At 36.4% G+C, this 27741-nt stretch overlaps 1 protein-coding gene across 1 annotated transcript in view; it reads right to left on the bottom strand.

Annotated features, from left to right (window-relative positions):
* The window catches only part of LOC115929304 (protein crumbs-like), a 31094-nt gene extending 7591 nt beyond the window's left edge, over positions 1 to 23503 (bottom strand). The window contains exons 1-6 of the mRNA XM_030998027.1: positions 23260 to 23503; positions 4529 to 5053; positions 3774 to 3896; positions 3082 to 3300; positions 1562 to 2342; positions 74 to 88 (exon numbers count right to left, since the gene is read on the bottom strand). Of these exons, the coding sequence (XP_030853887.1) occupies positions 74 to 88; positions 1562 to 2342; positions 3082 to 3300; positions 3774 to 3896; positions 4529 to 5053; positions 23260 to 23314 (1718 nt within the window). The 5' untranslated portion in view covers positions 23315 to 23503. The remainder of the gene's footprint in view (positions 1 to 73; positions 89 to 1561; positions 2343 to 3081; positions 3301 to 3773; positions 3897 to 4528; positions 5054 to 23259) is intronic.
* Between the last annotated feature and the right edge of the window lie 4238 nt (positions 23504 to 27741).

Below are 27741 nucleotides of genomic sequence, written 5' to 3'. Positions count from 1 at the left end.
ACATTGTCTGGAGATTGGTTCACTATGAAGGGGACAGGAAAGGAGGCGCAGAGATTCGAAAGTGTGAACTTACCCTGGTTGAAAATTGCTGCATGAAAGTGATCGAGGCAAGAAAATGAAACGCATACACCAGCGATAAAATGAAAGATCAATGAAAAAGATGTACAGTGTAGATGCAGATGTAGGTAAGTAGGTAATGCAGAAAAAAAAACACCACACTAAATCACAAAGAGATACTTTTTTGTTTTAAATTGTAGTGAAAATGCTAGAACCCAATGAACGTTAAGACCGAGATGTGCCTGACTAGAGACTAGAGTATAAGGAAAATTGTATACCAAAATAATCTGTATAATCTAATGGGTAGAAGAACAAGAAATGCTGCGATCCAAAGAGATACAAATCTGCAAATTTTACTTTCAAAAGGGAGAAGGAGCAATTGTGCTAAATGGATACTAGGGAGGAAAAAAAATCATGAATTATGAGTCATCACTGACCTCGGTATTAAGAAACTGGTTATTTTTTCAATATTTTTTTTCCCCCTCTTGTTTTGTTCAAACGATGGGAAAAGGGAAAATGGTATTTCCCCATGAAAATGACCTGAATATGACATGAATATGATATGAAATGTTTCATTACGTAAATATTACTTTCTCAAGATAACTTTTTTTTAATTGTATGAAAATGACTGGTTTAATTTTGCATTCAGGGAATTGACAGCCAAAGACAGAAACTGACTTCTTTGTGGTTTTGAGTTGTCAAAAAGGTAAAAATTTGTGGAGAAATGTATCAACTATAATTTGAAAATTTGTAATGTATGAAAAATTTATATCAGATAAGTATAAACATTGCTATGACATGTGAAAGAATTTAAAACAAGTAAAAGTTATGTGTCTGCAGTTTAATAAAGATATCTATATTATACAGATTAAGATGAATATTTAATGAATATATTTTCCACATGTATCCATATACATGTGGAAAATATATTCATTAAGGAGGTGTAGTACCAAAAAAAGATGAATCTGGTGTAATGCTTGAGAAATAGCCCTCAGTAAATGAAAAGATATGAATTCCCAGAACACCAAGTAGAAATACCCACATGCAACCCCACATACATAACATATATAGCTTAAAAGCAAGGCATAGTTTGGATTTTTTTCCAATGTTTATTTAGAGCACATTTGCTGCGTAATTTTAACTTAATTTGCGGTTCTAAGGAGCCCTTTTTTGTAGAAGTTAAGCTAATTCAATATTGATAAACTTTTTGTTTGAGCAATATGCAGAGACACAACTTTCTACAAAAAGTGTTTGCCTATTCTATGATGACTGATGACTCGGTGTAATAGGTATTTGGTACATGTGGCATCTGCATGCTCTAATTTGAGTAAAAGATTCTTTAATACTACAAGGCTTAATGAAAATCTTTGCCCAAACTATGCTTTGCTTTTAAGCCTTAGTAAGAAGAGTTAAGGAATGGTTTCGTACAGAATATTGCTAAACACCACAAAGTAAATATAAACCATTGAATTCTGTATAGTTGGTTTAAAAGTAGTTTTCTCACCCATTCACTTCGTCCGTGCACACTCCACCATTTTGGCAAGGGTTCGATGCACACTCGTCGATGTTGATCTCGCACTTGATCCCGCTGAAGCCTGGTGCACACTCGCATCTGAATTGGTTGACCTCGTCCACACAAGTAGCGTTGTTGGAGCACGGAGAACTCGCACACTCGTCAATATTTGTCCCGCAGGCGGCATCGGTGAAGCCCGGAACGCAAGTACAAGAGTGGCCTACGGGTAGATCCATGCAAGTTGCGCCGTTCAGACATGAATTGACATCCTGCTGACCGCACTCATCTAACTCTGTCTCGCACGTAGTCCCAATGTAGCCCTGAGGGCAGAAACACTCAAACCCATTGAGCTTATCTTGACATATGCCGGTGTTTTGGCATGGCTGCGAAGTGCATTCGTCAATGTCCGTTTGGCAGCGATCCCCCTCGAAGCCTCCAGCACACGTGCAAGTGATATTCCCTTCGTTGACAGAGCATGTGGCACCGTTCTCGCATGGAGTCAACGAGCAGAGGTTGTCGGCGCAGTTGGGCCCGATGTTCCCCGCCGTGCAGGTGCAGTAGTACCCACCATTGGTGTCGGAGCAGCCTGCTCCGTTCTGGCAAGGGCTGTTCTGGCACTCGTTTTCGTTGGTTTCGCAGCGGGTTCCTGAGTAACCTGTACCGGTGCAATCACATGTGAAGGAGTTGATGCCGTCCTGGCAGGTTCCTCCGTTCAAGCATGGATTCACCTCACAGTCATTGATTTCTAAGGTACACAGAGTGCCTGCATAACCTAATCACAATACACAAACAGGAGATAAGGATGTCAAAGAAAAGATACTTTATAATATCATTTGTTCATTTAAATAAAAGTATAAATAGCAACAGATGACATTCATATATTTCAGTTCTAACATTGTCAAAGATTGGTAGACAATTTTTTTACTCTACCGATAAATAATTTTCATCTTGTCGTGTCTTTGGTACCCAGTTTCCATAGATAATTTTATGTCAGTCAAATAAATTGTGCTCCCTCAAGTTTTTCAAGTTGCTAATATAGGCATATACAAATTACGATTTGGCAGAAATTTGAAGGGCGAAATCAGAAAGGCTGAAATAAAGTAAAAATTGAAATATTCCGCCAATATCAGGAGGGTTGGGAGGTCTGCTACCCCTATACTTTCATTGAAACAGAGCCTGGAGCAAATCGTCGCCTGGCTGGCAGAAGGGCGTTTGCTCAAATTTCAGGTAAAAAATGAAACGTTAAGCAGAGGGGCGTTAGCACTAAATCGCCTCAAGCTTTTATAAAACTGACTTATTTCCGCAAAAGAAATTGTGGTTGTGTTCTACTATAACATTTCTATCAGTCTTTTAAGTTTTAAACCAATTTTCGGGACGGAAAGCAGTTTAAATATAAAACAAATCTTTAAATGCGAATAATCTGAAAATTTGTTTTTGAGTCGCTTGCGTGCTGACGCCCTTCTGCCAGCCGGCCGACGATATGTCCCCTGAGGAAATGTTGGATTGCCTACCTGCTGAACAATGGCATATGATTCCATCAACAGCGGCGTTGGTCTGGCACTCGCCGCTGTCACCACAGGGGTTACTGTCGCACAGGGTGGAGCTGGTGTTACATGCCAGTCCTCCGTACCCCGGGTTGCACCTGCAGAAGGTGGTGTTGGACTCCCCATCCTCCATGCAGGCACCGTTGACGCAGTCCAGAGCGAATGATGGGTTGCTGCAAAGTTCACCTACGAGAAGAGTGAAAGCAATGCCTCTAATAAAAGGAAACCTTAAACAGGATTTGCTAATCTTCATTTCATGGCCTCTTCTCCCAATAATCTCTTTTGTATTTCCGACCGACCGACCCATGTTTTGGCACCAAAAGGGCAATACAACAAGTTTTTGTTTTAGGCCTTATAGTCAATTTATGTTCAGAACTCTACAATACTTGGTGATGCACGGAACACCACATGACCAAATACCTTGGACTTGCCCACACCAATGGTCAAGAATATCTGGAGAAATAGTACAGGGTGTCCATGTCAGTTAATGAAGTCTCCAGACCGGACAGTTCATGCAATGTACCTTACACAGTGACTGAGTCAGGTATGTGTCTGCTAATCCTCAGCAAGCACTGTACCACCACCAGTCATTCATTCGGATTCAGCAGGTACCTCTAGTTACATGTACGCGAGGTTCTTTGGACAGCATGGTGACTTACCTAGATCATTTTCACATGTGGTGCCGTTGAATCTTGAAGTGCACTGGCAGGTGAATCCGATACCATCACTGCTGCATACACCATTGTTTAGACATGGCTGACTGGCACAAGGGTCTTGAGGTCCTTCAAAGATTGGAAGCAAATATTTCATTCTATTATAAGTCAAACGCTGCACATTCATATACCATTTTTTTCATTGGGGAGGCTGATATACCAGTACCGTTTTATTGTCCCAGCCCACTTAGGGGAGACATCCAGGCGTGCAGCAGAAAGGGCAATGGAGAGTGTTGTACAGTATGGTAGGTGTTTTTTTTTTGGGGGGGGGGGCACAAAACTTCCTTATTTTTTTTTAACCCCAAATATTTTTTGGGGGGGTCAATCTGTAAAATTTTCTTGCTGCAAATTTGGTGATGGTTAACACAATTTTTGTCTCCTGACGATGGATAGTCAACCTGTTTGAACTGTCGAGCCACTCCTACTACCCATTCTCTCTAACCAAAAGCTATAGTTCTCCTTAGAACTGTAAGCTCAAGAAAGATACCTAGTCTTTTTCCGGAATTCACACACACTCAAGAAAGAAAGATTACCGACAGTTCTTTTCAGGACTCCCCAATCCTCCCAATCCTCCCCCCTCCCCCCTCCCCCCCCCCCCCCCCTCTCACATGGTGCAACCGTAGACCTACTGTACAATTTTGAATTTGTCCATTTGGTTTTTATTCTATCAGTACCTGGTAAACTGGTACTCTGGCACTTACCACATCCGATGTCTTGATCAAGAGGGCAGACTCCCCATCTCGCGTTCGACCAGGACACTGCGTTGGCAAAATCGATCCCCACTATCTCCTCCATGCATCCTGTAAAGCCTGTCCCAAGGACCATCACCGGAGACAAAGCCAGATCCAGAAGCGTTGGGTTCTTGATGAACGTCGCCAGCTCGATGGCCTCATCCCGCACCCTCAGCACCACAGACTCCCCAACATACACAAAATCAACGATCGTCCAGAGGTTGTCGTTGAACCCTTCACCTACGGCAGTCTCCATCACGCCCGAACCACTGTTCCAGCGGATGCGGATGGAGCCCGTTTCATTTATGCTCACTGCGATTGTCTGATCACCGTTAGTCTGCGAGAAAAGCTCGCCGCCAGTGCAAGTCCTGAATTGTAATGTTATCTGTCCTTGAGCAGAAAATATTGTGTTGGTTTCGACGGTCGCTGTGCCGTTGAAGAAGACTAGGTTCTGTGGTCCTTCAGTCTGTGATAGGACTGTATGAAGCACCAGCCCTATGGTATAGATGAGAATAAAGACAAACAAAATATATGTAAAGATTTTACAGTCAAAATATCGTTTCTAAAGCCGACAAGTGGACTCATGAACATCTTACACAAATAACTACATACATGTACATGTGTACATACATGTACATATTGTACACATTACATAAATGTATGTAGTCAAGAGGAACTTTCTTAGGGAACCTGAGAGGAATTATGGTCATATTCAAATGCTAGAGTAAAAAAGAAAATAACATGATGGTATGTACGTGTATGCTATTGAAATAATAAATTGCACCCTCGTACAAACAAAACACACATCCTTATATTTCGTTTGACTGTCACTTTGACAAACAACTGTCAAGGTTGAGAAAGTGTGGCTTGTACATGTACACTTTATGTGTGCATGGACACTTTATACTAGTGTGAATAAATTCAACGAATTTAGGAAAGTACTTTCAAAGTAGACATTTTTACATGTACATGTATGCAGGGATCGACACTAACGAATCCCCAACACTTTGGTCTGGACCCCATAATTTAAAACTTTTTTGTTTACATACATCTACAAAAAAAAGTACATAGAGACTCTAAAAACCTACACTCTAAATCCGGATTCCCTTCCCCAAAAAAAGTAGTGTGGAGCCCAAGGCCCCATTTCACAAAACTTGTCATCAGTGACAAATGACAGCTCTTGTTATACATGTAAGCTAGTGAAATCCTTGCTTCTGAGTGGTTATCAGCAGATTTCTGAGTGGTTATCAGCAGATTTGTCACTGATTTTTGTCATTTGTGATAGAAAAAAGGCTTTGTGAAATGGGTCCCAAGTGTATGTGGGGAAATACTTCATGTACATGTATATGTCTTTAGTTTATTTCATACATGTACACATTTACATAGTGCATACCGGTACATGTACATGTACATATCCTCCATGAACATAATTCATTAACTGCTTCAGACAGCATGTACATTACATGTATAAATGTACCAATCTATATATACATGTACTTTATAAATGATTAGCTGTCAAATCTGAATGTACAGTAATGATTATTCTGTGTTCCATAAATTCCATTCAGCCAATAGACTGCTTTGTGCCATGTATGTACATGTATACCGGTTTGCCCATATTTGAGGTAAAACATACATACATGTATGTACCCCTTGTAAATTTGATGTTTTTTGTGAATTTTGTAACTCAAGAACGAAAGATGGGCTGGTTGAATAAGGACCTTTGTTGAATACTTTTAGATGTAAGCTTGTCACCTTCTCATCAAACATAAATCTGGACAAATCAATATTTAACATACCCTGTACACTGTACAATACCGGTAAATATGTACAAAACTTGGTAAGGGTATGAATCATGAATAATTTAATTGTCAACTGTATATTTACGGTATGGTGCTGCTGTTTTCATTTGAATAAACCCATACACCCTGTATGTATAAATACAAACAAAAACACAACACTCCGATACGATTCTACTGTCAACAGAGCAAACAATCAACATCGAACAGACAGGTTGAATATTGATAAATAACAAGTTGGGTGTAACCCTTGTATGAATGAATCACTTTTGTACACAATGGGCCACTTAATTAAAATCCTGCAAATTCTGCACATCCTGCAAATTCTGCACATACAATGGAGCCAAAATAATTGTATGATTTGGAATATATATTGCATTGGTAATATTTGGTACTGGTACTTGCCGTACACAGGTGGAAATACATGTACCTGTACTGTACACATGTAAATGTCAACATCATTCGGGTTTGGGATTACCTTTTCCAAATACTGGTATCTTTTTTAAAAGACATGATTGTGGATTTTATCCATATATTTCAAGTGCTATTAAAGACCATCTGTCAGTAAACAAACATGTACATTATATCGTCTGCTGAGAGCCAGAAGGGCATTATATTCTTTACAAAATACATGTATGATTACAATGTAGTTAAAGAGAAGGTTGAGTTCTGGGAAGAGGTGAACAATAATTTGTGAGCGTTATCATTCTTATTATGCAATTGTGGAAGAACATCAGATAAGACATGTTCCCTGAAAAGTATGGCTCTTCAAATGCCTTTATATTCTAAATATGTCATGTAACATCGTAAAACTCGGGGGTAGGATTTTTGCGCCACGTGTTCGTGTAGTCCCATATACATCTTTCTGTGTACAGTGTTTGTAACTCAACCAAGACTTGGCGAAATTTCTTATCATTTTGATGATTCCAGAACCTTGCAATACACACAAAATCTTATATGCTAGATGATCAACCTTTTCTGGTCGATTCCACACCGTTTCTTTCACAATGCGATTGCATGACCATAACTCAACTTCATCTTTAACACTATAGATGTGGCCTATGTGTTTATCCCCTATCAGACCTTTGCAGACCCCATGGTAATTTCCTCTGCACCAAGTACAGTATATTATGTGGGAAGAATTTGGGAGTAACTTAATATTATTATCATACAATTCTTTTAAAAAGTTCAAAGATTCAACTTTTTTTTTAAAAATCAGACAATTTCAGACATTTCAGAGAAACTTGGCCATGCAAATCCTCCAAAACCTGACACCCGATTTAAAACAAGGGGCAAAAAAATGTGCCAGGAGGGGTAAAATTCAACCCATGATCTTGTACCCCCGAGAACGACCCTGCATCCAGTCATGCAACGACAATCATGGGGTCATTTTACAAGAGGGTGCGACTATAAGGAGGAAACAAAATGGAATTTGAGCATTGCCTGTAGGAGGCTATGCTAGTAAACATTGGTATCGAATACACAGGTACATTTGGACGTAAAGTTGAAGGAAGAGTTGGGAAATTTAAGCAGTCTTGAACTGCATTCTGTAAGTAGGGACAGGTCTCTATTATTTAAGCATTTTCTATCTGATCTACATGTACATGTACATGTGTATGTAACTTATGAGACCTGAAACTGCAAACACCTTTAGCTGCAGACATTCTACATGTAGATGCCTTACATGTAACAACAAACACATTCTAAATATGTACATTTAAAGGGAGTGGGTAGTCAGTTTCCATGTGCAGAAGGCTATAATTCGCTGACACCAGACTTGGTGGAAATACCATTAATGGGAGTACAAATCTGCACACAGCAAACCCGTTGGCCCGTCAAGAATTACCCCCTAGTCTCTCGGAGCTTGCTCGGAGATTATTCGGGCGAAGGAAAAGCAAAACATTATATAAGGTAATGGTCATAAAACTCAAGGCTAACCCTGGTGATTGACAATACCTGTTATTTTGGTAAACACCCGAACAGTGTAGAATTCCCCATGAGAGCTGACTTCTATGTGACTTTAATCTATATCTATTTTACCAGTATTTATTTATTTCCTTTTGTTGGTGGTGTTTATAGGTCTAGACCTCTGCTGAAAGGGATTTGTTAAATTCAAGAGGCCGTGTCTGTACACAGTACAGCTTCAACCTCCAGTTTGAGTGCCAAACTAGTCAACAATTATCCTATTGTAATTCACAACTACTACACAACACAACTATACTGCAGAGTTATTATAACTCCCTGCCACCGTCAAAAAGCTTTTCATTCCATTTGACACAAAGTCTTTCATCACAGGCCTTGCAAACATCAAGACATTCCTTTCAGATTGTGACACACTAGGCCTGTCTTCACTATCTCGAGATTGCCAAATATCCAGCTATTTGAGCTATCCCGATCGCAAACTATCCAGCTAATTTGCGTCTTCATTAGAACGAAGTACATGTAGCAAATTAGCTGGATAGTTGGTCGGGATAATATTCCAAGATATCTCGGTCTAGTTTGCAAAATATCCCACTATTTCCCAACTAGCGGGATAGTTTGCGACCGTCTTCATTAGAACGAAGTACGGAGTCAAATATCCCGATCCCATCATGCACAACGATTTCCGGTTTTCCGTGTTTATTATAGTTGTACTATCGCGCGCACATGCGATCTATACCGCTTAGCGCAAATTAGCTGGATAGTTTCGATCGGGATAGTTCAAATAGCTGGATATTTGGCAATCTCGAGATAGTGAAGACGGGCCTACTGAAATAAATTATTGAAAATGTCAGGTAGTTGTGGGGTCATTATTTACAGTTGTTGGGTCTATAGTACAAGGGAATTAACCCTTCAGAAACTTCACCTCAAAGAATCAGTGTAGGTATTCTGAAAAATTAGATGTACAGTATTCCTGCCCTTTGATGTACAATATTCCTTACAAAAATGCAAATGAGATACTAGTATATAAATGAAGACTTTTAAAATCAATTAAACAAAACCTTTACTTTTTCCAATAAGGAAAAATCATAGCTGAGAAGATTATTATTTGATGAAAAATACATACATGTTAAACAGGGGAACAATTGTTACTAATTCATTTTAAAATACTAAAATATAGCAGTTGACGAATCTATTTCTATTTATGGGAAACCTTCACCCCAAAAGAGCACCTACTTATTTGCGCTTTGGTGGGGAATCTTGTAGGTTAATGGTCAAGAATATAATAAATCTCTCAGAATAAGTAAAGTTATTTCTTGGGGTGAGGTTTCCTTTATTAAAAGGCATACCAATCAGCCAAATCATGTTTTGCTCTTGATGTAAGAGGTTCCATGTCGCTAAACTACATGTACAGTACATGTATATTCCAAATACACTGTATGAGCTTCAAATATTACTTCTACAAAGAAAGATTGGAGTTCAAATACATTCACTCACTCAGATAAAGAACATGCCAGTGATTGCAGCATGTGAGGTCATTTAAGGTCAAAGTGCTGACCCTTCCCTAATTTGCCATAAACCCTCGAGGCTACATATCTTGAGAAACGTGATAATTTTCCTGACAAGGAAAAAATGCATGCCTGAAACTGTCCCCTGAAGTTCCTGAACCCAGTCAACTCTGGAGATAAAAAGGACTGTTCAGACTTCTTTATAAAGGAAAAGTAGTATAATAATAAAAATAATCATAGAGGAGCAAAAGGAGCATTCATAATAGAAAAAACGTTGGTAGAAACATCTTCAAAGAAATTAAATTTGAAGAGGTCCACGGACAGTGACAGCTGTCCAATCAACAGTGCATGCTTACAGAAAGCCCCTCCCAGTCATACACTTTTCTTATGATACAAACTTCAGACTAGAATGAAACCCTGATTCTTAATCTTTATCAAACAAGTCTACATACAACGTTTCGTTATTTTACATTTCTTTATACGATATTCAGAACAGGGAAAAATAAATGGTTATAAAAGAATTTTGTATGATGAATTCTGGTAATTTGAAGAAGCTACATATCGTCCCAATTTTCACAAAGTGACGGTAGTGAATGATAATCTCATACAATTTGCGTGCAGATTTTCCTCATTACCGTCACTTCGTGAAAACAGGAACGATGTAAGTTACAGCTCATTTGTACACTAAAGTAAACATTAACAAAATGTGTACAAAGAAACATAAATACATGTAGATCATTGTATTACAAAAGGGGGCATACACATGGGATAAGAATGTTGTATAAAGGATCATTGCAAATGTATGTGTACATGTACAGTATGTAAATGTAAGTTGGGAAAGGTCAGTTCTAGTTCCATCTCTACAAATCTTTAGATTGATCCAATAATTTCTGAAGAGTATACATTTAACTTTATCTCTCAAAAATACATGTACCTGTACTGTATATTATAATGTTACAATCATTTCATGAAAAGAGGTAAAATAAAATACATTCCAACTTTCTGACACATATCCTGCTTCATTCTTTCACCAATACATTAAATGCAATGGCATTGAAAAATTAGTCCAAACAAGAAGAAAATCAATAAAAATCAACCAACAAATGTTCTTATCCATTTTCAAATAGCAATATTGAAAGACAAATCGAGACCCAAATGACCAAAGTTCAGTCAACTTCTTTCATCATCACTGAAAGCAAATAAAAGCTTGGTCCAAAACAGAAATATTTAGTCAGGAACTTGGCACAGTATGCATACATGTACCTCTGTACTAACAATCATTTCATTGTGTCATGCATAAGCAAACAAAATATCACTGAATAATTTGCAAATATTGACCCAGGTTTCAACAGACCAGGAAATGATTTCATATTTTATGTTCGAATGCGCTTAAAAGAAAAAATCCAAACTTACCTTGATAGACAACTACTCTGGAAAAAAGTCCCCCAAAACAGAGAAGCAAACTGGGGAAAGTTTGAACGAAATCGACCAAAAAGTTTGGCTGAATCAGTAAATCGGTATAAATGTCATTGTCAATATGAACATTTTTTTAACTTGAATTTTTCAAAATGTATGACTCAGGAGAGTCTTTTCTTAAAGAGGACCTACATGTACATGTACTGTACCGTAATTAACGGTGTATTAACTGCACCTTTTTGCCGCCGAAAAAAATTCAAAGTCGGGGGTGCAGTTTATACACGGTACACCAAAAAAAAAAAAAAAAAGTTTTGATTTATGCCCCTCCATCTGGCGCTATGCCTGGCAATGTCTCAAAGCACAGTAATCAGTGTGTTGACTCACCCCTCGGAAACTAGAACAAAATTCAAATTTTTCTGTCAGCTTGGTTGAAAGTAATCTTTCTGATAGATCTCAATATGTACCTAGTTTATAATAATAATTCCTCCAATTTTCTTCTATTACAGGGCGTACCACAAGGTTCTATCCTAAATGTACCTACTGTTTTTTAATTTACATTAATGATCTTACACATTCAGCTGCACCCTGCACTTAAAGGAAAGGCCTTCCCGCGTGGGTTTTATAACACGGACCTGGCTTGCTGCCGACAAAGTCGGCCAAAAAAATAAATAAATACACGAGGGCGGTTTATACACCGTTAATTACGGTACATGTATTTTAAATATGCTAAATATATTTTGAGTAGTACCCAAAGACAGAAATTAATGATATTTTTGTGCAAGACACATCATGTCACGATTCATTGTCGGTTTTGTCCAAATTGCGTATTTGAGATTTGATTTAGTGATTTCATATATTTCCAATCAATCATAACACTTTTATCACTGTTCCTTATTTCAAACTTTCGCCATTATGTTTCTTTTACTTTTCAAACATTCATGAACATTGTATTAGAAAGGTGGGATTGCCCTTTAAAGAAGTTGAGAATGGGACTAAAACCCCCAAAAATATTGTCTCCGTTTGGCTGACTCACAGGACCAATATGTTGTCTGAGGCGTGATGATCAGAATGTTATCCTAACAGGAATCTGTTCGTCAAACAGGTATCATCATGCATGATCTGTCTATAGCAGAATAAGTAGATGATCTAGATAATCATCTCCTCCTTTAACATCCAGTGGGGTGTTTCATTATTTAGCACAGAAATGTCTGTCTCGCTCTTACAATATCATCTAAATATTTAGTCAACAGTATCACTTCCCAAAACATTAAAGTACAATGACACATACACTGTACAGTGTACATGTAATGTAATGTACAACAAACCCAGAAGACATATTACTGTAAAACAGATAATTTGCTTATGAAATTTCTTTATTTTATTTCACATTTAAAAAAAAAAAAAAAAAAAAAAAAAAAAAAAATTAAAATTGACATTACAATTGATTGATGATTACCAGTATTTTTGGTACTAACATACATGTACATGTACAGTATGTACATTATACATGTATACTTAAAAGTACATGTAATATCAAAATATTTTTCATTTTTTGATGAAATATGGAGGGGAAAAAAATGTACAGGTATCTTGTTTAGGACACCTTGCGCACAATCGCCTAAAGTCAGTTAAATTACCTATTAAATGTACATCTAAAAAGCAGTTATTGCTTTAACGATGTACATGAACAGTAGTGTATAGAATAGATTATCATTTATATTTTGTGGAGAAACCCACACCAAGTTTTTGTAATGAGTATGGATTCTGGAATGTATAATATGATATCGAGGTCATCTGCAAATATACAGTACTATAGAGTATTGCGGTAATACCTGTCTGAGAGCTGATTCCTGCACGGATAAAATTCTGATCACTGAGGCTTAGAAGACACTTTAATGTAGTGACTCAGCTTTTATGAATTCAGTGTTAGAAAATGAGACAGTAAGTCTACTTTGCAAAAATCTTGGAACATGTACAGTAGTTAAAAATGAATTATCATTTTTGTAATTTATCAAAGCAGAATGTAATGTACAGGTGTACAGTAGGCCTATATTCAAAATTACACATTTGTGTGCCCAAAAACAGATACCGGTACACTTTCTTCACAAAATTTGAATGACAAGTACATACACTATGAACATGACAGACAAAGAAAGCGGACAGAATTACAGTTCCTCAGGTAGACAAAGGAACATCCCTTCACTGCTATTATGTAAAGAAGTGAATATGCATGTGACACCTGTCCTACACATTTTTACATAATAGCAGTGAAGGGATGTTCCTTTGTCTACCTGAGAAACTGTATATTTTGTCCGCTTTCTTTGTCAGTCATGTTCATAGTGATACTAATCTTTCCCACATCAACTACAAATGAAAAATCTAACTTTTATGAAGATTGCTTTTGATAAAAGAAGGACATTATTATTGTTTTGTAAAATGTATTAACCGTTGTCGTACATTTTTGAAAAATTGGTCAACACTGTTACTACAAAAATAATTATGAAAGATTTTTAATGAGCAATGGCATTTTTATTTTGTTTAACTCTTTGTATTCAATCAATTTCAATTTCAATTTGAATTTGCTGTACATGTAGGCATAAATCAGGGCTCCTCACAAATTTTTTTGGAAGGGGTTCTGGATTTAACTTTTTGCAGCCTGTATGTACATGAGCTGTATGTTATAACTTCAAAATGTTGAGGGTCCAGACTCCAGACTCAAATTAGTCCTTGCCTAAAATCATGTACTATGACAATGTACAGTATGTACAGTACATGTAGTTCCATGGAGACATTCGAACTGTTCAAATAAAGGTTGCTCATTAAAATGTACATTACAAACAACCACTCTAGTCTACTCTTGATCCTAAATCAATATTGAATGTAAAGGCCAATTGTACATGACGTGCACCTGGTACTGATTGGTATTTATACAGTACACTGTTACCATAGAAACATGGATTTTCTATTAATAACAAAAGGCAAAACATTACATCAGACACCGTAAATACAATATTTTCATTACCGGTATTCAACTTGTAAGGACATGGAAGTTTGAGAGAGAGAGAGAGAGAGAGACTGTAAAGCCAGCTCATGATCCTAAAATAAATAGGGCCATATAATATACAGACCAATTGTACATGTTGTGCACCTGGTATTTATACAGTTCACCGTTAGTACCATAGTAACATGGATTTTCTATTAGCAAAATGCAAAACATTACATCAGACACCTCAAACACAATATATTCAAAGGACATGGAAGTTTGAGAGAGAGATAGAGAGAGAGAGAGAGACTGCAAAGCCCCGTCATGATCCTAAATAAATAGGTCCGTATTATAATATACAGACCAATTGTACATGTTGTGCACCTGGTACTGACTGGTATTTATACAGTTCACTGTTACCATAGTAACATGGATTTTCTATTTAATAGCAAAATGCAGAACATTACATCAGAAACCTCTATACAATGTTCTTGTAAGGACATTTATTAAAGTTGGACAGAGAGAGAGAGAGAGAGAGAAAGAGGGGAAACCCCGGATTGTATTACCCATGTAATATACATGTAGAGGAAGTTATTAATCGGCACAACAGAAGCGTTTGGAAATTGTCCAGGAAGTTATTAAACTTGACAAATAGGATTACCTTGATGGCTTCTTTAGAAACAAGTTTGAAGTATTTCAGCAGGGGAGTGAGATCTACATTTACAAAGCTCTAGCATCCTTGAGCTGTGTTTTAATGCAATAATTGGTTTCTACATACTTTGGGATAGAGTCAAGTTCTAGTCATGTGTTTACAATGGGGAAAAAACTAGTGTATACTGTTAGGTTTTGGAATCATCAAAATTATATGAAAAATTGACCCAGTCTTCTTAAAAGTAAGATGTAATGTACATAAAAATGTGGATAATGGATGGGATCAAACATGTGGCAAAAAAGTGTGGTTCACAACCTTTAGGTGGTAAAAATCATATTTCATTTTCAAATGTGGGAGCATTTGAAGAGCCCTTTTTTCAGGGGCATATGAAGCAATACTCACAACAAAATATTAAGTTGTATTAAAGATTAAAAGCAATATGGACTCCTCTTGGGAAACCTGGGAAATGACTGCCACCATTCAGGGGGGTTCTCTATAAAAAGAAAACTCCAAAAATTCATGAAGTCTTAAAATAACAATGTTGCTTTGGCAACGGACATGCTTCATTCTATCTCTTCCAGGGTTCATCAAGTCTCTTTTGTCCGAGAAGAATATCTGTTTATTCATCATACATGTACATTGTACTCCATGAAGTTCTAAGAAAACAAACATTTCAATCTTTACATGTACAGTACATAATTCTACATTATGATTTCCTTTTTTTAGAACTTGCCTTAAATGCAATGGATCATCAAGTACATGTACATTGTACATATACATTGTACGTGTAAATATTGCTTAAAAGGTACAATGTGCGTGGCTACATTTTTTTCTCTCCAAACAAGTACATAAATCTCCCTCTCTTGTTCTCTCTCTCTCTCTCTTTCTCCCCCTACAATCCAAAAGAAAGAAAGAAAGAAAAGCAGCAGACTCATAAAGCTTAAATTGAATCAAGGTTCCGCAACTTAACCCTGACTGACCTTTCTATTAAATTCCTATTCCAGTCAATGGTTATGGAATTCCATCCATTTTCCCTCTATTTTTTGACAGCCATTTGACAGGGGGAGTGGAATATTGACCCTAAAGTGACCTATACATAAATTTGGGCTACCTGGTAGCATGTTTTGGCAAAAATATGTTATAGGCATACACATGTACACAGGTAAGTTGTTGATGATAAAAAAAAAAGGCCAATTTGCAAGTTATTCATTTTTGTGACCTCTAAAAGTAAAGCATTAAATATGATTTGTTTGTGGGTGTAGGCTACACTACAAGTACAATGTACATGTACATGTAGTTTTAGCTGTATACATGTACGTACAGTACACCTTTATACAAGTCTTTCTAATTTCTATGTTAACATTTGTATGCAGAATGAATAAAAACTTTATGTAGGCCCACAAGAAATTGAATTGAAAATGTACCTACATGTATACACTGCAGGCAAAAACTACATGTACAATGTATCTGTATCCCTCCATCAGCCTTTTCACACACAGCTAAAATTCTATAAACACGATTAGTTTAAAGGGCTTTAAACTAATCATCTGTACATACGACATCACTCACACACAGAAATTTTGGTGCAATCGTTAATCGTTTCGTGATTAACAACTGCTCTTAAAATGCGCAGTAGTGCCATTGCGCATTGAAGGTCATGTCATATCAAACAAAGCGCACTCTCCATCCAGTTTAAACACGTTTAAACACGAATAACCTTTCACACACAAGATGTCAAGCTCTCTAGATACGAACTTCGTATCTGCAGCCTGCTTTTAGGGGCGTACATGTATGAAACTATGAATCGCGACTTCGTATCTATTGCAACATCGTATAAACGATGTTCACACTGGGAAAATTTTCTATAAACATGTTTAAAACTGTTGAGTTAAACACGTTTATACTAATCATCTCTAGATACGATGAATTTTAGCTGTGTGTGAAAAGGCTGCATCATGCTTTACATGTACATGTAAATGTACATACTTGTAGACCTACGATGTACAGTATGTTCTAAAGTCAAGACATAAAGGAAAAGACAATGCTATAGCCTATGACGTAAAAAGATTAACACCTGCTTATCAGTGAACTTTGATCAAGATCTCAACTCACCATATCACCATGTTTATGAGTAATAAAAACTGAATGTAATCCTACAATCTAAATATGAATAGTAAACAAAGGTAAACAAATTTAATGATGATTTTATTAGCACTATTTTCTTCCGGTATAATCAGGAACCATTTAAAGCCAAGAGTTTGCAGTCATAATTTATGATTGAAACACAATATGACCTCTGTACGTACAGTAACCATGTATACCGGTATTCATGTTTTACAGAGGTGATTCAACAAAATGCCAGGTCATTTAAAGGTAAAGACCAGTTATGGTCATGTGATTGCATTGTGAAAGAAACGTTGTGGAAACGTTGTGGAATCGATCAGAAAAGGCTGATCATCTAGCATCTAGCATCTGCAAGGTTCTGGAATCATCAAAATGATAAGAAATTTGGCCCATTCTTCGTAAAGTTACAAGCACTATACACAGAAAGATGTATATGTATATGGGACTACCCTATATCTCTCACAGACCATGAGAGAAACAAATTTACCAAATATATGAATTAGTAGGCGGTTTCCCGGCAAATTTTGTATCATCATGTATTAGTCAAAACATATTCTTTCACATGATTGGTAATGAGAGCTTCAATTTCATTTTTTGAAATTGGGGCGTTTCCAATACTGGTCTTTACCTTTAAGTTGTGTTCTATGAAAGTACTCAAAACGTGAATATGTTCGTAATCGTTACTAGCCATACAGGCATACTAGGCAATGTATCTGTAGGCCTACATGTATGATGTACACTGTACATGTTTGTATGATGTTAGTTCAAGACAAACAATTAATATGGCATGGTGCAAAAAAATAAGCAACTGCTTATCAGTGAAGTTTGATCACGATCTCAATTCTCCATATCACAAATATGAGAAACAAAAACCGAATTTAATCATACAAATCACAATTTAAATATGAATAGCATTAGTAAGCAAAGTAAACCAAATTAATGATGATTTAATTTGTACTAATTTTCTTTCGGTATAATCAGGAGATTCAGGTGTCAGCCATGAGTTTGCAGTCATGATTAATGATTGAAACACAATATGACCAGTATACTGTACATTGTTCATGTACCGGTACCAGCAATGCCATGATGGAAATGCAGTTTATACTGTACCAGGTCCCACATTGCACATGTACATCTGTACATGTACATTTTAATTAGACCAGAGGCAGGGAAGAATCTTAATTAGGCCATCCTTGACATTTACTGGTATACAGTGTACATGTAGCCGATACTGTGATTTTTTCCAAAATCGAAGGAGCGGCTACTGGCTTTTAAAAATCAATTCTTTAAAAAAAAATCAATTCCTTGATATTAAAAATATGTAAATGTCACTGGTAGCGTATTAGTCTGATTTGTGGAAATGGAAAGAATTAAAAGTAATACAAAGTTTGGGGAAATTTTGAAATTGGGTGGATAGTGATTCTGTACAATTTTGATATATTTGAATGCCCCTGTGGATGTGGTATAAGCACTAGAAAATGTAGCCCCTAAAACACTTCTGCTTTCGAGAAAAATTTAATATAAACATTTAACGGTGCTCCCGGTAAATTTGGATAAATATCTATGAAGCATTCAGGAAGGGAAAAAGAGAATGGGTGAACTAAATAGATGGTGGGGGCAACTTTAGTAATAATCTGAATACACATTCAGTACAGTAAACTGTTCCTCAACAAGTTTTTGGAATACAAACCAATCTTTAATTTTATTGCAAATTATGACTGATTGATTAAAGAATAGTTGTTCTTAATTTCAAACACATAAACCATCAATCAGTACATGTACATGTAGCTCTTCACAAGTTTAAAGGTAAAGACCAGTTATGGTCATGCGATTGCATCGTGAAAGAAACGTTGTGGAATCGATCAGAAAAGGTTTATCATCTAGCATCTAGCATCTGCAAGGTTCTGGAATCATCAAAATGATAAGAAATTTGGCCCATTCTTCGTAAAGTTACAAGCACTATACACAGAAAGATGTATATGGGACTACCCTATATCTCTCACAGACCATGAGAGAAACAAATTTACCAAATATATGAATTAGTAGGCGGTTTCCCGGCAAATTTTTTATCATTATGTATTAGTCAAAACATATTCTTTCACATGATTGGTAATGAGAGCTTCCATTTCATTTTTTGAAATTGGGGCGTTTCCAATACTGGTCTTTACCTTTAACTTTGGTATTTATTTACCCACTACCGAGTAGTCCTAAAGGTACATGTATCTAGGCCTACAGGTATACCTGTAATGTAATCAATACAGAGATGACTTGAATTTGTTTATAAACAATGTAGTCAAAACTTTGAACTAATCAATAACGCCCGTATAAACAACAGCTATCACAAAGAAAGACATACTGTACTGTATATGTATAAAGAACAGCTACCCACAGCTAAGGCCACAGGAATCAATTTTGATTTGGTTATTTGTTCATAATCCCCTTTTGGCCTTTGCTAAAGTCAATAAAGCCATAGCCTTGCATGAATAGTCTATGGAATGTGCAGAGTATAATAGGCACTGTTACAGGTAAAGGGAAAAGAATAATAGGCAAGCTGGTAATGACTGAGCATGATTATTAAACACGGCTTGAGTTTAGACATCCTTTCTGCTTTCAGGGGCTACTTCTGTGTGTTTCATGTGTCACCTCAAAACATGTATACAGGTACATACAGGTGTACATGTACATGTACCCTGTAACTCAAAAAAGGAAGAAGTTGAGTTGAATTGAAAATTTGAAATGGTATTTATTTATGGCAGCCAGGGGCTTAATTGCATGGAGTTTTCAAGGTAAAATCACAAAAACAAACACAAGTATTGGTATCTATTACATGTACGTCAGCTGTACATGTACATACCACTCCATGTAGATGTACAACAAAACAAAAAGGAGCATGCAAGACGGCCTTCCACAGAAAGCTACAAAAACATAGTACCAGACTACTGGTGAAAATTATAAAACCACAAACTCTATAAAAACATTGAACAGGCTGACCTGAAAAAGTTTCAAGTTCATGTCTGTAAATATCTCTTTATACAAGTACATCAACATTGACATCCATGACTCTGAGGTGTTCTTAAAATTGTTTTTGATGATTTAATAACTTACTCCGTTCACATTGATGTATTTTTCACATGTATTGTAATTTGTAGGTTTATTTGTAATTTCTAGTTTAATTGTTTGTCATTGTATTTTGTTTGTATAGCGCTTTAATAGAGACTTTGGTGGCAAGCACTTTATAAGCACTGTTTTATTGTTATTATTATTATGTTATACCTCTTGGTGCACATATATATACTTTACAGTAACTACCTTGTACATACACATGTATGCACAGTACATGTACATGTAAGTCTGCTCTAAAACACTTCTTACTAGTTTACATGGTTGTGTACCAGAAGTAAAATTAAAATAGGGGAGAACAAAAAGACCAAAACAGAGCAAAAAAGGAATTAAGGCAAATACAGTACATAACATAATTACGATTCCACAAAGACTATTTTGTGATAGAAATTAGTGAGTGGTAAAAATAACTATTTTTAAAAGCTTCTAAAAGAGTAAAAGACTAAAATACCAAAAATAAAGATGAGGGAGCATATGCATATTTGTATAAATGTAGGAAGCAGAGGGCTGTCATAGGTGATAGGACTGGATTGAATGTAAATCCGGAGTACCACAAGGCATGGTACTCTGCCCTGTGCTCTTTTTAGCATGTATACATCAACAATCTGCCTGACCATATGTCCCATTTGCAGGCCAAAAAAATGAAAAGGTTAAATTCCAACGGCACTTGAAAGATAATATAATTTAGAACTTCCCTAAAAAAGGTGGGGTTTGAAAATGTCTTCAAGTGGGAAAATAATGACTATTAGTTGTCAAATCGAATAGGAGCTATAGAGCCAATAAGTAATAGTCTTGATTTTCAGACCATTGTACCGAATGGCCATACGTTTTATGCTGCGCAAAGATTCAATCAGTTTAATTTTGGCCATCACAAGAAGTGGGTTATTGATGTAGACAAATGCTCATGTACCCTTTACAGCTCATTTTATGTATGTTATTACTAAAGAAGAAAAAAAGCCAGTCAGTCACTCATACTGTTTTCACACTGGCAATATTTTGCTTACCGGTAACCCCGTAATATAGGTGGGGTTAAGGGAGGGTCTTAGCCTCACCTACAGGTGTATAGTACGGGGTTAAGCCTATTCCACTTTCTGTTCAGACTGGCTTTTACAAAAGTGGGCTAAAGTTGGCTAACCCCACCTATAGTATGGGGTTAACTAACCCTGCAAAATAGCAGGGCTAACCCCGCAATTGTGGTGCTAACTCCTGCTAACCCTGCAATTGCGGTGCCAAGCAAATGAATGAGAACAGAAACAAAAAATAGTCCGGTACTACGCAATGGAGCGTATCGCAGCTGGCCAGATGCGAAGTATGTCCAATCATAACATTCAGGATATCTGGGGTTAACGAATTGCAGTGAGAACAGCATGAATTTTCTTATTCCGGAATAGGCGCTAGTACGGGACTAAAAACAGCGTGTGTGAAAAGCCAAACAAAATAGCCCGAGGTTAAAGATAGTACGGGGCTAAGCAAAGTACGGGGTTAAGCAAAACCAGTGTGAAAAGAGTATCACTCAATAGTGTCTGACAGTGAAGTCTAACAAGTAAACAGGTTTCCCTGCATAATTTTAATATTAGGACACTGCTAACGTTTAAATTTCACAGAAAGGACATACTTGACATATTCATAATTTTTGCAAAGTTCTTCAGAATTTGAGGTTCGCTGCAAAAGGGACAAAGTACCTTTAATGATGCTTGCAGATCTGTGTAATATACAGAACCATTTCAACAGAAGGGAAAGACCATCATTGGTACTACTACATTGTTCATCAGTCTTGGATCCCCATACCAATGACCTCATATCTCAAGTTGAACTTGAAGTAGTGCAAAGAAGGGCTGCCAAATTTGTCAACAGTGACTACGGCAGACAAAGTAGTGTGACTTCCACTGCAGTTGAAACTTGAAAGATCTTGCATGGAGTACAATTTCTAAAAGGAGAAGGATTGCTTGTAACGTTTCTCTTTTAACTAGAAGATCACAAAATGAGTCTCTTACATTAAAATTAGTTGAAAGATTTCTTCAAATTATCATTCCTTCCGAAATCACTTACAAGTTTATTACAGACTGGAATTCTTTATCACCATCCATACACAATGTACTTAACATTCAAAATCCAAACATAAACGTGTGAAACCATATTTTCAATTGTTACGTCATGCACACACCGGCCCAGGCTGCCCTTTTTCACTATACGAAGAGTGTTGAGCCATAATTATTTTCAGATCCAGATAGGGCCTACATAGTACATACCGGTACATTTTTGTAAATCTACATCATACATGTACATGTAGATCTACATGTAGATCTACAACTAGTACATGTACAACTGTACTACAACAGGGCTGTTTGGGAAAAATTACATTCTATATACTTCTCTTAAATGCTATGCTACATACAAAAATACAATTTAAACATTAACATGTAATTGGCAAATTTTTGCTGTCTATGCATTTGTAATGAACAAATTGAAATTGACAAAGACCTGAAAAGAGAAGACATCAAAATAGATGTGAAATGAACTTAGATCTAGATCTAGGGCCTACTGAAAAGTGTACTAGTCTAGATCTAATAATAATTAAGATAGATCTAGAAATAATCTAGTAGTAGTACTTGCCTTGCCATTGGTGATATTTATGTAACAATTGACGGATTTATCATTTGGATAAATCATCTGTTATTAGTGTTAACTCACTATAATTTAATTTTTACACTCAAAATCAAATGAAGTTAGTTTTCTTACAATTTTAGTAGTTTTTGAATTTTCTAGGCCTAGTCTACTCATTATTATATTTTGTAAAATTGTACAGACTACAGGAGTCATGGATGTAATAATTTAATGTTCCTTAAAAAATTGCGCTCCAGGTTTGGACGACTGTATCAACTTGATCAATATGACAACAACTTGTTTGAAAAAGAAGCTATGCTACATGTATGTATTGACTATGTAGGTCCAACTAGTTTTAAAAATAGTCTTCCACATCACTGTACATATATATCTGCACAAAAAATACGAAGAAACACAAACAACATGGTGGCCTGTAGGGTCTACTTCAACAGAAGAAGAAGAAGGAGAAGAACCTGGCGCCGCGCTGGTCGCATAGCCCAAAAACTACGAAGTAGCGACGGCGCCTTGGCCTTGCTCATCGGGGAGTTTGTGGCGGCGCAGCTGGAGCAACTTACCCAATAATACGGAGGCCAATAACGGCAAACGCCGCGAGATGGATTCGAAATTCATATTGTTATTTCGTCTACTTGCAAATGTCTCTTTTGTTAAAGTCCACAACAATCGAAATTCCACTAAATAAAATTGGTTAATGAAGAAAAATGGGTAGCCAGTAGAGATTATCCATTATTAAAATGTCCACATTTCATCAAATGTCCGGTTTCGGTTCCACATACCGTTACGATGATGCTGTGATCATCGGTCATCATGCATGTACGTAACCACAAATTTAGTTTTCGCGATCAGATATCGAAGTAGCCGTCTTACAGATTAATATATTCTCAATCTCAATTGATTTAATTATTTAATTTTAAAAGTGAATATTTGACACAAAATATCATTTTTAATTTATTCAATATTAAGGTTGACTTTTTCCTTATTATTTCATATAAAATATTGCCAGATTTAAAAAATATTAGTCTACATATCGGCAAAGTACGACACGTGATTAGACTTGCTAAATTCCACAAAGTTAGAAGACGGGTCACGCCCATCACCCCCCCCCCCCCTTCCCCTCCCCCTTCTTGTCGTAGCCAGAGTTTGATGTTGGGGGGGGGGGGGAGGGGGGCACATACATGTAATCGATCGACGTCCTGGGGAGTGGTCTAAAAAAGTTCAACCGATCTTGGATTTTTTTTGGGCCATGGGAAAGGTGTCACCAAATGGGGTATACCCCCTCTCAGCTCTTACATTTTTTCTCAAAAGAATAGAAAACGGAAAATGGGGGGGGGGGGGTACTCACGTATATTAGGTATACGGGGATGTGCTGCTCGGAAGGGTGACTTTTTCAGGAAAGATCCTTAGACATTGGTCCCCTTTTCATTAAAAAAAAATCCTTAGACATGGGTCCCTATTTTCATTTATTCCTTTCCCCTCTTTTCTCCCTCATTTTCTCCGGGATTTTGGGATTTGCTCCTTAATTCTCGAGCCTACATCTCTCCCATCTCTAAATAAATCCGGGGCCTAAACTCTAGTTATTGGACCTTGTGTGTATTCATCATTGTATTTGAAAAAGCTCTCTTTAAAAGTGTACAAAGAAAGTACAAGAATATTGGTTAAAGCCTATAGAGTAAACATAAAGGAAGTATTTTGCCATATGAAAAGGAGTGTATAAATTTTTTTATATTACCGGTAGGTCATTTGATATACATTTATCAAATAGGAGTGAAATACAGATACAGTTGTTGCCAATTTGAGGACGAAATCCTGACTCATTTAAACCTTTCAAAAACTCTGTACCTCTATGGGTTAGAACAATACAGGCTTCAATCAGATGCAAACCTCTATACCTATTGGCCCTTGTGTGTATTCATACCCGTAATAATACTACTAATAATAATAACAACATTTATAATGCGCACATATCCACCCCAAGAGATGCTCAAGGCGCCTAACAAGGTAAGTACGTTGAACGAAAATAATATGACATAATTAAATATAATTCAACAACGTTAATTACATCAGATTGTGAAATACACTACGTCTTAAATAAGGAATTCAGACATTAGATAGGTTTTCAATTGTTTTCATTATTCATATTCATCATGTATTTTAAATAGCTCTGTTGTGAAAGTGTACAAAGAATTAAAGTACAAGAAAGGTGCATTTTAGTGAACATAAAAGGTAAATTATATTGAAAAGGGGTGTATAAATGGTTTTATACTAGGTGCAAAAAAGATTCTGGTGTACTTTGAAAAATCTTTTAATTAAAACAGGTAAAGTCCTTCAATTAAAACAGATGCTAGAGGTGCTAGCACAATAAGCGCATATTATAATTATGTTGCATGGTGTTTTCATCTTTATGTGTGTAAACTACTTGTAAACTACATGTAGTATGGTACAGTTATAGAGATATATACTACTTACAAGTATATATCTCTATGGGTACAGTTTAATACTAAAGAATTGTATCGAGAAACTGCAAAATGATTGGCCATTGTGTTATTACAGCTGAAGAAGTGAGCATTATTTTTTTTCATTTTTTTTTTATTCCCGAAAAGTCGCTCAGTGGAGAGGGGGGGGGGGGGGGGGTAGTGAGCCCTTTTTTTTCTTTTTGGTCCTCGGAATTTTAAAATTTGCACCCCCCCCCCCCCCTTGGGCGCCAGGGAGGGGGGGGGGCCAACCCCCTAAAAAGGTGTTTTTACATGATTTTTTTTTCTCAAGGGCGGGGGCCCGGGCCATTCCCTGGATCCGCCACTGCCCCTCCCCCTGTATAGTAATTCTTTTTTTTCTTTAATTGTTGTTGTTCCTGTAAAGGTGGTCTGTGTTTAACAAGCTGTGCTTTTTTTTTTTATAGACCACTGTGACCTCTTTTCCACATTTTCAACGTCTTTATAACTTTTTTGTTATTGTTAAAGAATTTATTCTAGTGGACGATGAAGTTGTTATTGTTCATTAATGTATTATGTAAGTGGAAAGAAAGAAATAAATCTTGAATCTTGAGAAGAAGATTATCTTTTTTTAATTTCCATTTCAATTCACTGATTGTACCCAGAAAGGTTTGAACAACTATTGAGAAATATTGATTCAGGCCAGGAAAGGGCATTTGGTATAGGAAAAAGAGAGATTTTTTTTTTGCCCGTCTTTTTTTTCTTCCAGGGGGGGGGGGGGGGGGGGGGGGGGGGGGGGGGGACCCCCTGGATCCGCGCCTGCACCCCCCCCCCCCCTCTCTCTCTCTCTCTCTCTCTCTCTCTCCTTCTCTCTCTCTCTCTCTCTCTCTCTCACTCTCTCTCTCTCTCTCTCTCTCATCCTCTCTGTGTAGCTTATGTATGTATGTGACTCTCTGACTCCTCCAACTTCTATTCCCTGCATTATCCTAAACGTTACGATTCTCAACCATTTTGGGTTATTGTTGCATGCTGCCCTCTCTTGGCAAGATGGCGAAGAATGAATACGGGAATTAGTTTGATTCATAAAGAAGGAAAAGATCCCTTATTTATAAAAAATTATAGACCAATATCTTTATTGAATGTAGACTACAAAATTTTGACTAAAGTGCTTTCTATAAGGATTAAAAAAGTTTTAAATGATTTAATTTCTGTCGACCAGGTGGGTTATCTAAAGGATCGAAATATAGGTGAAGCAATTAGAATGATAGATGATATAATTCATCATACATCAGTCAATGAAATACCTGGATATATGATGATAATTGATTTTGAAAAGGCTTTCGATTCAGTTTCACATACTTTTTTGCAGAAGGTTTTGTTTACATTTGGTTTTGGACCATCATTTTGTAGATGGGTGGAGACTATATATAATAATGCTCAAAGTTGTGTCTTTAATGGGGGCTCATCTACTGGGTACTTTGATATTAAGAGAGGTGTTAGACAGGGGGACCCCCTGTCCGCATATTTGTTTATACTTTGTATTGAAATTTTAGCTCGTTCAATATATAAAGACCCTGAAATTCAAGGATTTACTTTTAATAACGTACATGTAAAACAAATTCTTTATGCAGATGATATGACTCTCTTTATTCGGGACTCAAATTCATTTAAAAAGGTGGGGGAACTGTTTGAAAATTTTGCTAGAAATTCTGGATTAAAAATTAATAAAGAAAAAACTTTTATATTATTGTTGGGCCCTTCTCAAAATAAAAATATTGCTCTTCCATTTGGTAAAGTAGTACAAATGGTCAAGATTTTAGGTATATATTTTTCTTTAGATGTTGAAATTCAGGAAAGGACAAATTATAAGGAAATTTTGAGTAAAATAAAAAAGTTGTTGTCTTGGTGGAAACAAAGAGATTTAACTTTAATGGGGAAAATTCAATTGATAAAAACATTTATTTTGTCAAAATTGATTTATGTATCGGCGCTGACACCAGTACCAAATTGGGTATTTACAGATTTGGATAAACTGGTTTTTGACTTTTTGTGGAAAGGAAATGATAAGATAAAGCGAAATGTAATGTTCTTGGATTATTGTAGAGGTGGACTAAGATTAACGGACTTTCATTTATTTATTTTAGTGCAGAGGATTATGTGGGTAAAGAGACTTTTAACGGGGGATGCAAACATGGGATGGAAACAATATTTTAATTATTTAACTAAAGATGCTGGAGGAATTTTGATATTTTATAATAATGCAACCGTAGGTATATCTGAATTAGTGTTACCAGCATTTTATAGAGACATGTTGGATGTTTGGATGGCTACGAGAATATTTTTGTTAAAGGAAAGTGTTTCTAGGAGGAATGAGATTATCTATAGTAATAGATTTGTTTTTATCGATGGTCATGTTCCTTTTGATGAGGGATTATTTAACAAAAATGTGTATAAGTTGCATCATATTGTTGATAAGGAAGGTAATATAAAATCTAATGAGGAATTTCAAAGAAAAGGTTTAAATAGTTTATAAATTAGTAAAATACAACATATTTTTCTTGGCATCCCGTCTTCATGGAAACAATTTTTAAATAAAAATACTCACTCAAA

The sequence above is a fragment of the Strongylocentrotus purpuratus genome, unplaced genomic scaffold (genome assembly GCF_000002235.5).
Source record: "Strongylocentrotus purpuratus isolate Spur 01 unplaced genomic scaffold, Spur_5.0 spur5_scaffold_4, whole genome shotgun sequence".
NCBI lineage: Eukaryota > Metazoa > Echinodermata > Echinoidea > Camarodonta > Strongylocentrotidae > Strongylocentrotus > Strongylocentrotus purpuratus.
The sequence above is the reverse complement of the archived record's forward strand: the minus strand, read 5'-3'. Positions and strand labels throughout refer to the sequence as shown.